The sequence below is a fragment of the Trematomus bernacchii genome, unplaced genomic scaffold (genome assembly GCF_902827165.1).
Source record: "Trematomus bernacchii unplaced genomic scaffold, fTreBer1.1, whole genome shotgun sequence".
NCBI classification, from domain to species: domain Eukaryota; kingdom Metazoa; phylum Chordata; class Actinopteri; order Perciformes; family Nototheniidae; genus Trematomus; species Trematomus bernacchii.
Genome location: NW_022987567.1, coordinates 3,348,579 through 3,362,544, shown reverse-complemented (window position 1 = coordinate 3,362,544; position 13,966 = coordinate 3,348,579). Strand labels below are relative to the sequence as shown.

General features: G+C 38.8%; 1 protein-coding gene across 1 annotated transcript in view; it reads left to right on the top strand.

Moving 5' to 3' along the window:
- whrna (whirlin a) overlaps nucleotides 1–13,966 on the top strand; it is a 155,313-nt gene that overhangs the window by 75,578 nt on the left and 65,769 nt on the right. Inside the window, exon 3 of the mRNA XM_034125693.1 lies at nucleotides 435–560. Within this exon, the coding sequence (XP_033981584.1) occupies nucleotides 435–560 (126 nt within the window). The remainder of the gene's footprint in view (nucleotides 1–434; nucleotides 561–13,966) is intronic.

Here is a 13,966-nt window from a genome sequence, read left to right as displayed (position 1 = left end):
CTGCTAAAGTACTGTATAAACACCAGGGGTATCTTGTAGTTGTCCAATTAATACCGGTTGGTGGATTATGTTATAATGGTTGCTCTCTTATCACAGGGATTGAAATGGATGAGCCTTGTAAACAAACTGATTGATCAATTCAAACACTCCTTTCTCCAATCAGAACAAAATCCCTTTTTATTAATAGCTCTGAGGCACCACACTGAAACTCTCTATTTTCATCCGGCAAATCCCAGCTCAGAGCAGGGCTGTCATTTCTTTTATGCGGTGTGTTTCACATTTCCATTTCAATGTGAGCAGCCCCACAGCTCAATTGAGACCGTAAAATGTCATTTGAAATGTTGATATTTAAGAAGTGTCTGGTTCGCACCATTTTTAAATATTTAACCCCTGCTTCTGCCGTCTTTATCTCTTTCTCTTTCTGTCTTTAATAGGTCAACTTGGTGTTGGACGACGGCCGCTCTCTGGGTCTGATGATCCGGGGGGGGGCAGAATATGCGCTGGGGATTTACATCACGGGCGTGGACCAGGGATCAGCAGCAGAGTGTGGAGGACTCAAGGTATTACTTTAATCAATCTTACACTTGCAGCCTCACACACCGCCTCACTTTGATCTAACACACGAAACTGTGCATTTTAGATAATAATGGTCTTGCGATGGAGTGCGAACAATAGACTCTCTCCCTTATAGAGTGGTGCAGGTAGGACGCATCTTTGTAGTTTATCATTTCTTAACCGTAAATGCAATTTCCAGAAGTATGAAGCTAATGCCCGTCCATATACTAAATACATAACGGTCAAGTGACTTCAGGTCGCCACTGCTAAGCTAACAATGGCTAATGTTTGATGTGATTATGTTCAGTAGTCTCGTTCAGCTTATAGAACACATAGAAGCTTCAGGCATTCATTAGTTGAGTTTTTACTGCTGTATTGTTAGGTTGTAGATCAAAACGTGATAATCTTATAAGCTTGTACAGACCTTGGATCAGGCATCTAACGAAAACCACATTACAAAAAACATTGACCTAAAGATGAGCGAACTAGAAGTGCTGAGTCGCTGACACATTTCTGGGTTATAGGTTCCAATTTCTTAGGTCTTTCAGCACATTTCTCCTCACACAGTTTTCATTCCTAATACGTGTATACTGAAAAAGAAGCTGTAGCCTGTGAATTTAGTTTGTTTTTACTTTCTGTAAGCCATAGCGACAATATTTTTCAGTTTCATCTCACAGGCCATAAGACTATTAAACACCTGAACTTTGAAACAACATCCATAACATTAATCTGGCTGCTACTTAGAAATGATTTATCTAATATATCATATTCCAATAACTTGTATATAGACTCTTATTGCACTATTTCACTTTTTTTTTTACTATTTTCTTTTTGTATTTACTATTTCTTTCAGTTTTTCTGTGTTATTGTGTTGCACTGTTGGAGGAGCCTGTGACCTAAGATTTTCATCGTCATAACTACACTGTAGCTATGTTCGTATGACCAATAAAAGCCTTGAACATTGGACCTTGATTAGGACTATTTCGTAAATAATAGGATATTTTCTTGCAGCTGTGGGTCCATTTTCCAGGAAGCACAAGTTTTAGTTTAATTTAATCTCTACATTTCCTCAGAGTTATTGCAATTGGGCTTGGTCGCTCAATATCTTTGACAATAAAGAGGATCCATTGATCCAGTGGCCTTGTATTTTGGACAAAGAGTGAAGCTGTGGAGTAAATTATCTTCCTGTGAGGCGCACTTTCTATACAAAGGAGAGACCTTCCTGTGTTACTTCCTGTGTATGATTTGAAACCCTTTAAAAACAGGGACGTACATTTAAAGAACATGAGTTTATCGACTATAACATCCGTTCAGCCTTTTGTATCTACGCTGTACACACCAACAACCCAGGGCCCTCCTTCAGACAAAAGAAAAGCTAGTTATATGAAATAAGCTTTTTTAGTGTGCATCCGTAAAACGTTATTTGATTTGACATCCTGAGGGGGCTGACATTGCTCTCACCTGCTGTCCTAACAGGGATGTCAGAGCCCAGGATCAGGTGCAGAGCAGCTGCTGGGGATTTAAAGTAGGACATTAAAAAGTGCAGAAAATCCACGAGGGATCAGGCTGTATCCGCACTGGGCCCCTCTAAGATTAGATCCCTCTAACCAGTGAAACATCTACAATATCTCTGTCCTGAGTGGATATTTCCTCTTTTAAATATTGTATTCACAGTGATAGGACAACGCCCCGAGTTATTTCAATATGCCACTTTCTCTCCTTTCAAAAGTGATGCTGATTACTACTTTGGGCTATTTTCTGGCAAGTTGATTTTCCTTTTCTTCTCCACCGGACAGGCTGTTAAAAAAATAATTGCTTTTAGGTGTCTGAACAAATTAAAAAAGTAGCATATGGTGTTTGTTGGATGCATTGTGCTGTGAATAGTACACTGCCTTCAAAGTCCTGAAAAGTAAACTATTTCGTAGTAAAACTTAGGAATAGTTTCTTGAACATATGTACGTTTTCCCTATGAGAGAGGGAATGAGGGAATGAACAAATATGTTATTCATTTTCAAAACATCCTTAAATTGCTGGAGAGATATTTTGTAGTTTGGGTTGTTATTGTAATGGTGTAACAAATGGCATACTGTAATGCATCTATGAAAACAACAACTTCCAGATAAATAGATTCCAAATACAGGAACAGGCAGTTCAACATTAATGCATGTCACAGCAGAGACACAACGTACAAATATGATCCTGAAAATGAGCATAATATAGTCCCTTTCATATATTTGTTCACCATATTGGGCCTTATGATTAAAAAAAATTATCAATCTCTCCAATATTGTGAATCATACATTCATTGATTTTGTTGCTGTTAACAGAGACTCGAGTGTGCGATATAGTAAAAACACATCACTGATAAACCAGAAAAAAGTTGATGGGGTTGCTAAAGGCTTTATGATCACATAACCTTTTTGTATCCCTCTATATTCTTACGCTCCGACTCTCTCGATCATCCACATGGTCTTTCTCTCTGTCTTGTTCTCTCCCCCAGGGGAGTACAGAACCTTTACACATTAGGTTAATACTCTGCCAAGCCTCTAGCAATCTATAGTTGCCAGTACAATAATCATAAATCACACTTCCCAACTCACAAATGACCTACAAGTGTCACTGTACAGCAGCAGTTGCTTTATGTCATCTCCACTGACGGTTCACCCCTCTCTCCACGGCTCTGTCTAATACATATTGTGTATTTGTTGTTTCAAAACACAGAAGTACGATATCAAACATAAACACGGTACATACTGATTCTTTAATTTCCAAGGTATTAAATTGTCAAACCTTAGATTGCAGAGCAGCCTCCGTAGGTTTTGCTTACAGATGTGTGTTAGTCACGGTGACATGAGAACAGAAGGAGAGTGAGGATGGACGCCTCTTCCCCTGAGCCCTTCATCTCACGCCTGTTAGTGATCCGCCTGTCAACCAGCCAATTACACAGGCACCTATTAGACGGCCCACACAGGCACCCACACTCACACGCAGCGTCTGTGTGTGGAGTGTTGTTAGCAACCAGAAAGGCTTCTGATTATTAAGAAAGGGAAGGAAAGACAGGAAGGCTTTAATATCCTGTGATACGACGTGCACCTATACTGCTTTTTTCCCTCTTGAGACTTTATTTCATATATGGATTCATTAATGCTGCTTGCAAAGTGCCTCAGATTTGCATTTTAGGATTTATTTCTTGGCCAAATGTTTCTCCCCTTACCTCAATGTAGCTGCCTAATATTTTGCATCAAATTCTGTCATTTCTAAATACTAAAAACAATTCAGGGCGGCTTTCATTAAACCCTAAACGGGAAATCACATATAAATATTTGGGGAAATGTATTTATTGCTATTTTCTACATGACACTGTTATTATACCCATGTTACACATCAATACACCCCTATTACACCATATTTTGCACCAATATTACACCCTTATTATTCCCATGTTCCATTGCAACCATATTACACTGTTATTAGACACATAATGCACGGTAATTAAACTGTCATTACACCCGTATTGAACCCAATATATCCCAATTATGCTGTAATTAGACCCACTTTACACATGATATCACCCGTATTACGCCCATGTTACACTGTTATTAGACCGATATTACGTACTGCCAGTCAAATGACTGGTTAAAGGTTAAAAAACAAGCACATTTATACTTGAGTCTAGGGATTAGAGAAAGAAACAAATATCTTAATAAAGCACTGTGTGTGTGTGTGTGTGTGTGTGTGTGTGTGTGTGTGTGTGTGTGTGTGTGTGTGTGTGTGTGTGTGTGTGTGTGTGTGTGTGTGTGTGTGTGTGTGTGTGTGTGTGTGTGTGTGTGTGTGTGTGTGTGTGTGTGTGTGTGTGTGTGTGTGTGTGTGTGTGTGTGTGTGTGTGTGTGTGTGTGTGTGTGTGTGTGTGTGTGTGTGTGTGTGTGTGTGTGTGTGTGTGTGTGTGTGGAAAATAGTTGAGACACACAAATACTAAACCTAAGGTCACAGTGTTTAAAACTATGTGCTGGGTCAGTAACATACATATTGAATATATTATATCTCCAAGGAGCTCATTAGTTTATAAGCCCCTCTCTGTTGACATCAGCACGGTCACGGCTGCTTCTTGCATTGTTAGTGCTCAGAGCAAGTTCATTAAAATATGTGCACTGTAAACAGGGCCTTAAAGGAAAATTAAAAAATACACCTTAATCTCAACAACCGAGATGGAAACTAAATGATTTACACAGGCGCTGCAGGCATAAGGCAAGGACAATCATTGAGGCTGAAAGGCTAGAGCTTCTATCCTCAGGAAACTAGGATCCTAAACAACTTCACTATGACATGTAATCATAATTTATATGTTTACATGTGTAGTATAATGATTACCGATAAATAACGATAGCTAGCGACTATACTGTATGTCCAATAAAAACGACTCACTGGTTTTGCTAAACCTGACCATTTTAGGACCATACACACTATATATATGTATATATATATATATATGTGTTATCCATGAATGGACTAATGGCAACACATGTTGGTGTCAGCCCATTAAATAGGCATTATCAGGGGATATTTCTAATATTCTATTACTGTACGTCGCATGGCCCAAATTGCACCTACTATATTGTACAAAGCAACATATACACATTAAAAAACTGAATTCATTGGCACAGTTTGGACATAAACAAATCACCTTCTTTAGGTGTTGGCAATTCAACTAGGGCTTTTTCCTTGTGTTTTATGTCCCCTTCGATTGACCCCCAGTAATAATGGTCCTTTTGTATGGCTTCTTTTTTATTTATTATAGCACCTTTCACAGAAATAGATTGAATAGAAGTGCTTCACAAGTAAAAAGTTAAAATGAAGACCACAGAGACATGAGGCATACATTTAAGGTCAACCTAAAAACAGAACACAGACCACGTGGAGTCCTGAAAGGAACAAACATAATAACAGGACACATCACACACATTTCAAATAGAAATACAATTACATGTAAGAAGATAGGTCTTCAGTAGTTTTTTAAAAGCTTAATAGAAGAAGTCTGTAACATATAACAAACTATTGCATTGAGATAGGGTTTTGGAGTTCGAATGACAAGTTTCTTATTTAATAAAACATGAAATAAAAAAATGTTCCCCACATGTTCATTCATGAGAACATCAGACCTCTGAACTGAATGACTTTGTGCACTTAGATGATGCACTCTGGATTCACTAGAGATATTCAGAAATAGAATATGTGTATCCACTTTTTAGCCTTTCTAAGTTTTTTGTGGGAAGCCGCTTTGGCGTGATTTCTTATGCAAACACAAAGTATGCATAAGCTTTTTCGTAACATTTCTTAAGTAGTCAGTTTGCCTTGTTACTAAAATAGATAATGGGGAATGGAAGAGCAAACTGTTTACCAAGCTATTTTATTTTTAGAAAACTTGCAAAACATTACAATTATGTTAATGTATTCATGCCTTGTTCTCATTGTTTCCATATTAGCGCTGGCAAATGGCAGCCGTTAACATTTTGATGATGAACCCCCTGCTGTCAAGAGCCCAGGGTTCAGGTTCAGGGGGGGAGCTGCACTGCTCTCAGATTAGACACATCCTCTGTTAAAAGAACATCACATGGTGTGTACCAGGGTTGATCCGTAGTGTTTGATCATCTTAAACTGTGTGTACAGAAGCATCACTGCCTGTCACGCCTGTTAAACGCTGCTTTTAACAACTCCCTCCATGTCACCCTAATACAGCAGCATCAAAGCCTGGTTGGAGTTTCGTCTTGCTGGATAAATATTAGAATATATTTGTCCCCCTCCAAAAAAAAACTGTGGTAGTTGCATATGTTCCTCAAAAGCTATTTCCAAGAACACATTAAGTTTCTCAATTTCTTTTATCATTTTCATTTTCAGTTCGCTGGGTTTCTTTTTTCTTTATTTTTCACTATTTCTGACATTTTATACTGAACAATTAATGCCAACTGTAATATTTAGTAGATCAGTTATGGTAAGTAAAGACTTTTAGAAGAGGTTTAGCCATCACTTTTTGTCACTAGTGTCTGTAGTTTGACCACCTGTAACTAGAAAACGTGTATGTTTGCCAATTCTTTTCATTTTTAATTTAGCCTTTATTTATACAGGTGAATCTCATTGATTGTCTCATTCTCACGAGAGACCTGTTCAGTGGTAACACCACCACACAAAGTTACAGACAGACAGGACACTAAACACAGAGGCAACAATCAAATAAAACATCGTAAAAAGTAGTCAGATATAGCAGGTGCAAACACCCACAGATGATTTCTCCAGCTTTTTTTAAATTAGTTTAAAATCTGTGATGGGTATCAAACTGGTCAGCCTAAGTTCCTGCTGAAGTGTGTTCCAGGTTGAGGGGGCAGAGTATGATATGGCTTTTTTCCCAAGCACCGTGCGAACTGAGGGGACGGACAGAGTGATGTCATTTTGAGATCGTAGGCTATAGCTGTAATGTTTGTGTGATATGTAAGTGGATATGTAGAGGGGCAGCAGTCCAAGCATAGCGGTATAGATGACTTTGTACCAGTGCAGTGATCTGCGCATTGATAATGATGTCCAGTTGACTAAAGAGTACAGCGTGCACGTATATCGTCAATACGTTTGTTTTGCAGGTTAATTCCAAGCAGACGTTTTGATGTTTTATATTTCATGCAAATTTGAGAATGTAAAAAAATGTTTATACAGATGCATCACTTACAAGCCCTAGCCGACAGTATGCAGCGACGTTGCAGTGACGTGCTTGTAACTTCAGAGAGAACACATTTATCTTAAATGTATTCATGCCTTTTTGTGTCCAAGTGCGCAAACTGCCTTTGATAGACTCTGCACACCCTGCAGTCTGTACCTGTACAGCATGTTCAGGAAGATGAACACGCTGTTCAACTTGTCTTTGACCCTAGTAGAACATGTTGTTCCAAAGTGTGGCTTTTTAGGCTTTGTATACCTACGTGATGCACCACCATGCCTGTTTGTAATAAAGAGCAAAGGATATACGAGGCAGCAGACGGGTATTGTTGGCATCTGCATTACTTTCACTTAGCTTTGCTTTATTGCCATGTGTTCAAGTGCTCTGTAGTGTGTTTATATGCAGTCAACCATGCATTTACTGTCCTCCTGTACCTCTCTATTACTCTGTCCTTTTGATGTTCTTATAGTGTTATCTGCCTGGATGGAACATTTGACCTTTATCTTTCATTTTTTTCAAAGAAGAGAAAGTTATATAACCTGCAGAACACATTTTACTTAGGTCTGTGTCCGGGCTTGAATTATCTCAAAGATAGTTTGTTCCCACGGGGCTACACTCTACATGGCTTGGCAACAAAATGGAAAGCAAACAAAATGTGTGTTCTTCACATTTGTTCAGCGTTATTGCCAGATTTGCCAGTAAGAAACAGCCGGGCGGACATCTAGGTCCTAAGCTTGTTTTTTGTTTGCTCGTAACTGAATAATTGATTGTCTTGGAGTTGATCCAGGCATCATTGAAATTAAGCACATTTGTGAGAGTGTAGTGGTTAACCGGGATGAGACGGCACTTCTGATGTTATTATCTCTGTGCAACCTCTTTCTTTTGGATGTTAGCCTTTGCAGACCATTGACATGCACACAAACCTATATAACACACTACAGGAAAGGGTACCCCCCAAGAAAGCATTATAGGGCCTATTAATTGTTGTGTTCGAATAATAACAAATAAATAATGTTCTGATTTAGTTTGTGGGATAATTCACACCAATGCTTCCTTCATTTGTAAAGCAGATATCATTGTGTTGATCAAACACTCTGAGAAATCAAATACAAAACATATCTTTGTTATTTTGACAACTAAAAAAACAAGCAGGTTATTGTCAGGGAGGATGTTAACTTGTTGCTTGTTTTACAGAGCAAAGCTTGTTTATTGATGAAGTCAGACTTGCAGCATTCTCATTCCTTGGTACCAGAGTGATGTTGACGCTGTTTGGTAAATAACTGTGTGGATAATTGCTTTGCATGGCCTTTGGTTTCTCTGTGCTAGTAAAGACCAGTAATGTTAGGCTGAGGGTAGTGATCGTGATGTGGGTGTTATGAATATTTTGCCCACTCGGTTCAGCTGTAGCTGCTGCACACTGAAGCCTGTGACTGGCATACAGATATCTTCCTTATTATCTGGAGGGACAGTTAGTATCATGCAACACTGCTATCATATAAGAAAACTACTATACACATACTTGTGGGTAGCTTCAAACGAACATACAACAGAGCAAATCATCAGTTGCTATATCAATTATCTAGTGATATTAGACATGTATTGTAATGCGGTACTTAAAATAATACTGTATTTTCAGCTAATTGTAAGCTACGAAAACCCTCCCAGTACAGACAGAGATATGATAGGAGTCGTTTGCAGGGTTTAAATTGATGCATTTTGGACTTGTGTTGGAACTTTGGACCGGGTTTGCATTATTTTAGCAATTTCTTCACTGCATTTTTTTGTGTGTGATAACTTACAGGGGTCCATTGTGCATCCTAAGTAGTGTCATAAACATCCTCAGGGTGCACACTCATGCAAAGGCGTCCCTGATTGTCAGTGCTCAGCAGGAGAAGACGCTGCCTCATCACTGTCCATGACGCCACAGATTCTTACCCGGCAGCAGACTGTCTTTACCGTCTGCGTCCGTGCACTGCTTTTCATCTGGCTACTGTGACTTTGATGGATGACTTATATCGCTCCTAGGCTTCTGTAATCATTACAGCACCGAGATGTCACTTCCTCGCCCTTCAGTCTTGGGGAAAATGAAAGCTCGGCTGTGCAAATGTTACCACAACCCTTTTTTGCCACTTTTGACGGGAAGCCTCATAAAAAGCTTTGTTGTTTAATGTTGGCGTGTGTAGCATTAGTAATGTGGCCCTATGAAATGTATTAAATTAATATCAACATACAAGTTAATGTAAATGCCTTTTATGTTTGTAAGTTTGGATGACTTCATTTTTATCATCGATCATTTAGCTGATGCTTTTATCCACCATTAAGATACAAACTCAGAACAAAAAGAAACATGAGGGGTGAATTAGCTTCAAACAAGCAAAACCATTGTAAGTGCAGGTACATTAGTTTCAAATGGGCTAAACCCTTTAAGTGCTACAATTCTACTTAGTGTTATATTTGATGGCTAAGGTAGAGGCGAAACAGGTTTTCAGTCTGCAACGGAACATATGTGACTTTCTGCTGTTCTGATGTCAATGGGTAATCATTCCACCATTTTGAAGCGAGGATAGCAAACAGGCATGTTCTTGTCGAGAGGTTCTTCGGTCCAACTTGTAGTGAGGGAATAGCGAGCTGATTGGTTGATGTGTAGCGAATGGCACGTGCTGGAGGGTTTGGTTTAACCATTTCCTGGATGAACGAAGGACTGGATCGATTTACATCACGGTAGGCCAGTATCGTGTCTTGAAGCTGATCCGGGCAGCCAGTGAAGGGAGCGGTGTGGTGTTGGAGAACTTGTAGGCATGTTGAAGATCAGTCGAGCGGCTGCATTCTGAATAAGCTGCAGATGTCACATTTTGCAGTTAGACCAGTCAGGAGGTAATTGCTTTTGTAAAGACGTGATAAAACAAGAGCCTGGAACCGAACCTGCAATCTGGGTGTGAAACAACAGAGGTGTCAAAGAGTTGAGTAGGAAGTCCTTCAATGTGACCTACTCACTGCTTAAATGATGTGGTTTCCTTCAAATGTTGTCCGAGCTTTTTAATCCTTATGTTCTTAAAGCTGTCGACATGTGATCCTTCACAAAAGACGCATGGTAATGTTAGCTCTGAATATGACCTGAGAAATACTTTGTCTCGTGGCTAACATTCCCCAAACTGCACTTCAGCCCACTCACTGCAATATAACGTAAGAGAAAGGTCAGTCCTGCCCAGTGCCCTTCTGATGACATCTGACTGGTCCGGTTTAATTTAATCAAAGCCGAGGGGAAAAGGTTAGGCCTCCTTCGATGTCAAAACATAAAGGTGACAAGAGAGGCAACTGAACACTGTTGAAATTCAATAAGACATTATTTAGCTTTGCCCCTTTCGTTGTAGGCTTACCAACCATACATATAAATGGAGTATACACATGGACCTTATCTAACTGAATAAAGAGAGTGCCAAGCACGTAGATGGATTAAGGCCAACTTGTTTCAATTTGCACAGAGGTGATTTTTCTATCCTCTCTGATGATAAAGCAATCCTGCTGAAAGAGCACAAAACAAATCAGGACAAAGAGGGCATTCTTGGCGAGCAACAAGGTTCATGTGTGTGTGTGTGTGTGTGTGTGTGTGTGTGTGTCTCTCTCTCTAACCAGAACACATGGCCTTAGACATCTAGACAATGAAGCATGAATTATAGCAGCATCATTTTAACAGTGTTTTTGTGTGAGAAATCTTAACATCTCAACTGATTGTTATAATGTTTTGGTTGAGCAGTAAAAATACTGAAAATTGTTTGTCTGCTTTTTATTTTTATGAATTCATGTGTTTAATACACAAACGCAATTGTTGTCCAAGCAGAATAACCTAAATGAGCACCACGTTGATGTAATGCTACATTATAATGCTCCAATGCTGCAACTAAATGCAGTTATAGTCTCATTCTGCTAAGTAGAAAACAAGTTGGGTTTTTTGTGCTTATATTCCGGTGGTACCACAGTGTGTACTTCTGTATAGCTTGCAGGGTGAACAAGCTGTGGCTGGGGTGGTAATTGTCATTTAGTGTCCCAAGGGCTCACATTATTTGCCAGCAGGACAAAGTACCCTGGAGATTCAAACCCTGGTTCTTTGTAATCCAAGAGAATGACTGCACAACTGTGGAGACTTGGTTATTCACATACTTTCTCACAACTTGAGGCAAAGACATTAAATATGCAATTCTGGGTCTATACAATACCCAAATGTTAGATCAAAAGAAATAGAAAAATATGTGCTTACAGTGATAATTATGTTAAAGAAACTTAAATGTCTCTATATAACCATTCAGAACATGAGAGTATCCAAGGAATGTCTGTGACAGTTTTGGTAGCATATGAATGAAGACTTAACAAGATAAAAACATTTTTGTTACACTTTCAGACATCAGTAAATGTGTTGAAAACACTTAGAGCTCTGTAGCACAGTGATGTATGTTTTTTCTATATTTTAAGCTAAGAATTTGAAATGTCCAAAAAAAAAGTGGATTTGCCGAGGCCTAATACATTTTAATCCCACAATACAATAATGCTTGGAGCTCCTCAGGGTCTGCTTTCAGGTCCCATGTTTTTCTTTTTGATTATTTATTTTGGCTATATTAAGCCTCTCCACTGTTCCACTAACAATAACACAATATACAAACATTACTTCAAAAATAGCGAACATTTTGGGCTTTGTTGATATTTAGTGTTTGATGGTTGAGCAAGTTTAAACACCAAAATGAGGACGGACATGGATTAATACAACTGAGGGATTCAAAACAAACTTTAGACTCTTCCAGGTAATGAAACAAGATTAAAGAATCATCTGTGATCAAACTTGATGCTGACCAGCCTTTGATGTTTAAGAAAAGTGTTCACTTATCTTTTCCAAACACAGCCAGCACATTCATCGGCTGAAAAATGGCCTGGATAACTCAGTCGATTGACTTGACTTCCAGTTCATAGAAAAAGATAAAAGGGTATCAAATAGAATCTGAAATGGCCACTTCTGGGCTGTCGAGGTGCCGCAGTCACTTTATAATTAACCTGGATCCTTTTGTTGCTTTGATTAATTTCCTCTGGCATAACTGACAGTTTTTAATGCAAGTGTTTTAATGAAACAGAAATACCATAAAAGTAATCTTTAAAAAGACTTTCCGCCATAAATGGCATTGAGTGACTCCGACATGACACTGCAGGTCTCTTCTGGTTAATCTATTACTGTGGCAGCCACACACTCTTTTCACTCAGAAAATGTACCCGATCTGCCACAACAATAGAAGTGAGCAGTTGATTGAATCCTAAAATGATAGGGATAAAAAGAAAAGTAACATGATGTTCATCTTTCAAAGTTTCTTTATTATCCCTTTGTAAGGTTCTCAGATCCACAAATGGTGAAAAAGATTTGTAGCTATTACTCTAACGCTTACTATATGTTCGGTAGAAAAACATGAACGTCAAAAGGCAAAGGTCTAAAAAAGATAAACGTTACTGAATGAGGTCATTTAATTAAGGCAGTGCTTCTCAAAGTGTGGTCCGCGGACCACTGGTGGTCCGTGAGCGCCCCCTAGTGGTCCATGAGTATATTGGTACAATTTCACATTTGAAATAAATTAATTAATTGAAGTTTTCCGCACTCTCGCGGGAATATCTTCGCAATGGAGCGAGGTTAAGTTTCACTTTCGATTGCATGATATAGCCCAGCGCAACACCTTCATCACACATGTTGCCACTTGTTTGTACCATTTTCAGGCGATTTGTAATCTGTTCTAGAAAAACGATGTGTTTTTTGATATTTGTGGAGTTAGGTGGTCCGCAAGTGTTTTTTTTATGGGTTAAGTGGTCCTTGATATGAAAAAGTTTGAGAAACTCTGAATCAAGGTAATTAAAGGTGGGGTAGGTAAGTTTGAGAAACCGGCTCGAGATACACTTTTGTTATATTCCATGGAATGCTCTTAACATCCCGATAGCAATGAATATCTTAAGTGCTTTGACAAAAAATCCATTAAAAAATGTCATCTGTGGAAGCCGTAATACTGTAAAAAGCACGACCAATCATTTGAGCCGCCCTGGCTAAAATAACTGGATGGCCTACCTGCCTGTCAGCCTTCCATCTGTGCACAAACTTATCTCGTGCCCTCATTGGTCATGTGCGCGTTCGTGTGTGTTGGAGGAGGGGCTCTGTAAGGAAGTGGCAGATTTTCTCCGGTTGTGTATTTTCAAATTCTAGCGCACTCAAGCTGGTTTCTCCAAAATTACCTACCCCACCTTTAAGTGTAAGTGTAAACTATTAATAATACCTAGATTGTATGTTCTCACATGTACATGAAACTGCACAACCTGTGCTGTCTCTCTTATTTTTGGCGATTATATCACATTTACCTCAGTAGCTTCTTGCTTTGAGCTTACTCCCTTGACTCTTTGATGATTGGTATTAGCACTGAAAAAGGGGATGCTGTTTTTTTCAGAACTGCACTTGCTTTTCGTGATGTACTTTCAATAGTAATATGAATACATTTAACTTGTATAGTGCTAGGGGAACTCAAAGGCACTCTAAATAGACACTTTGAATGGTCATCAAGAGAGCAACAAAAACAATGAAAAAGCGGGCTAATGGATTCTTTATTTTATTTTATTTAAATTGTACACAGAAGACTGCATTAAATGCAGATAATGAACAATTAAGAAATTGAACACTGATTACAAGCAAATTACAAT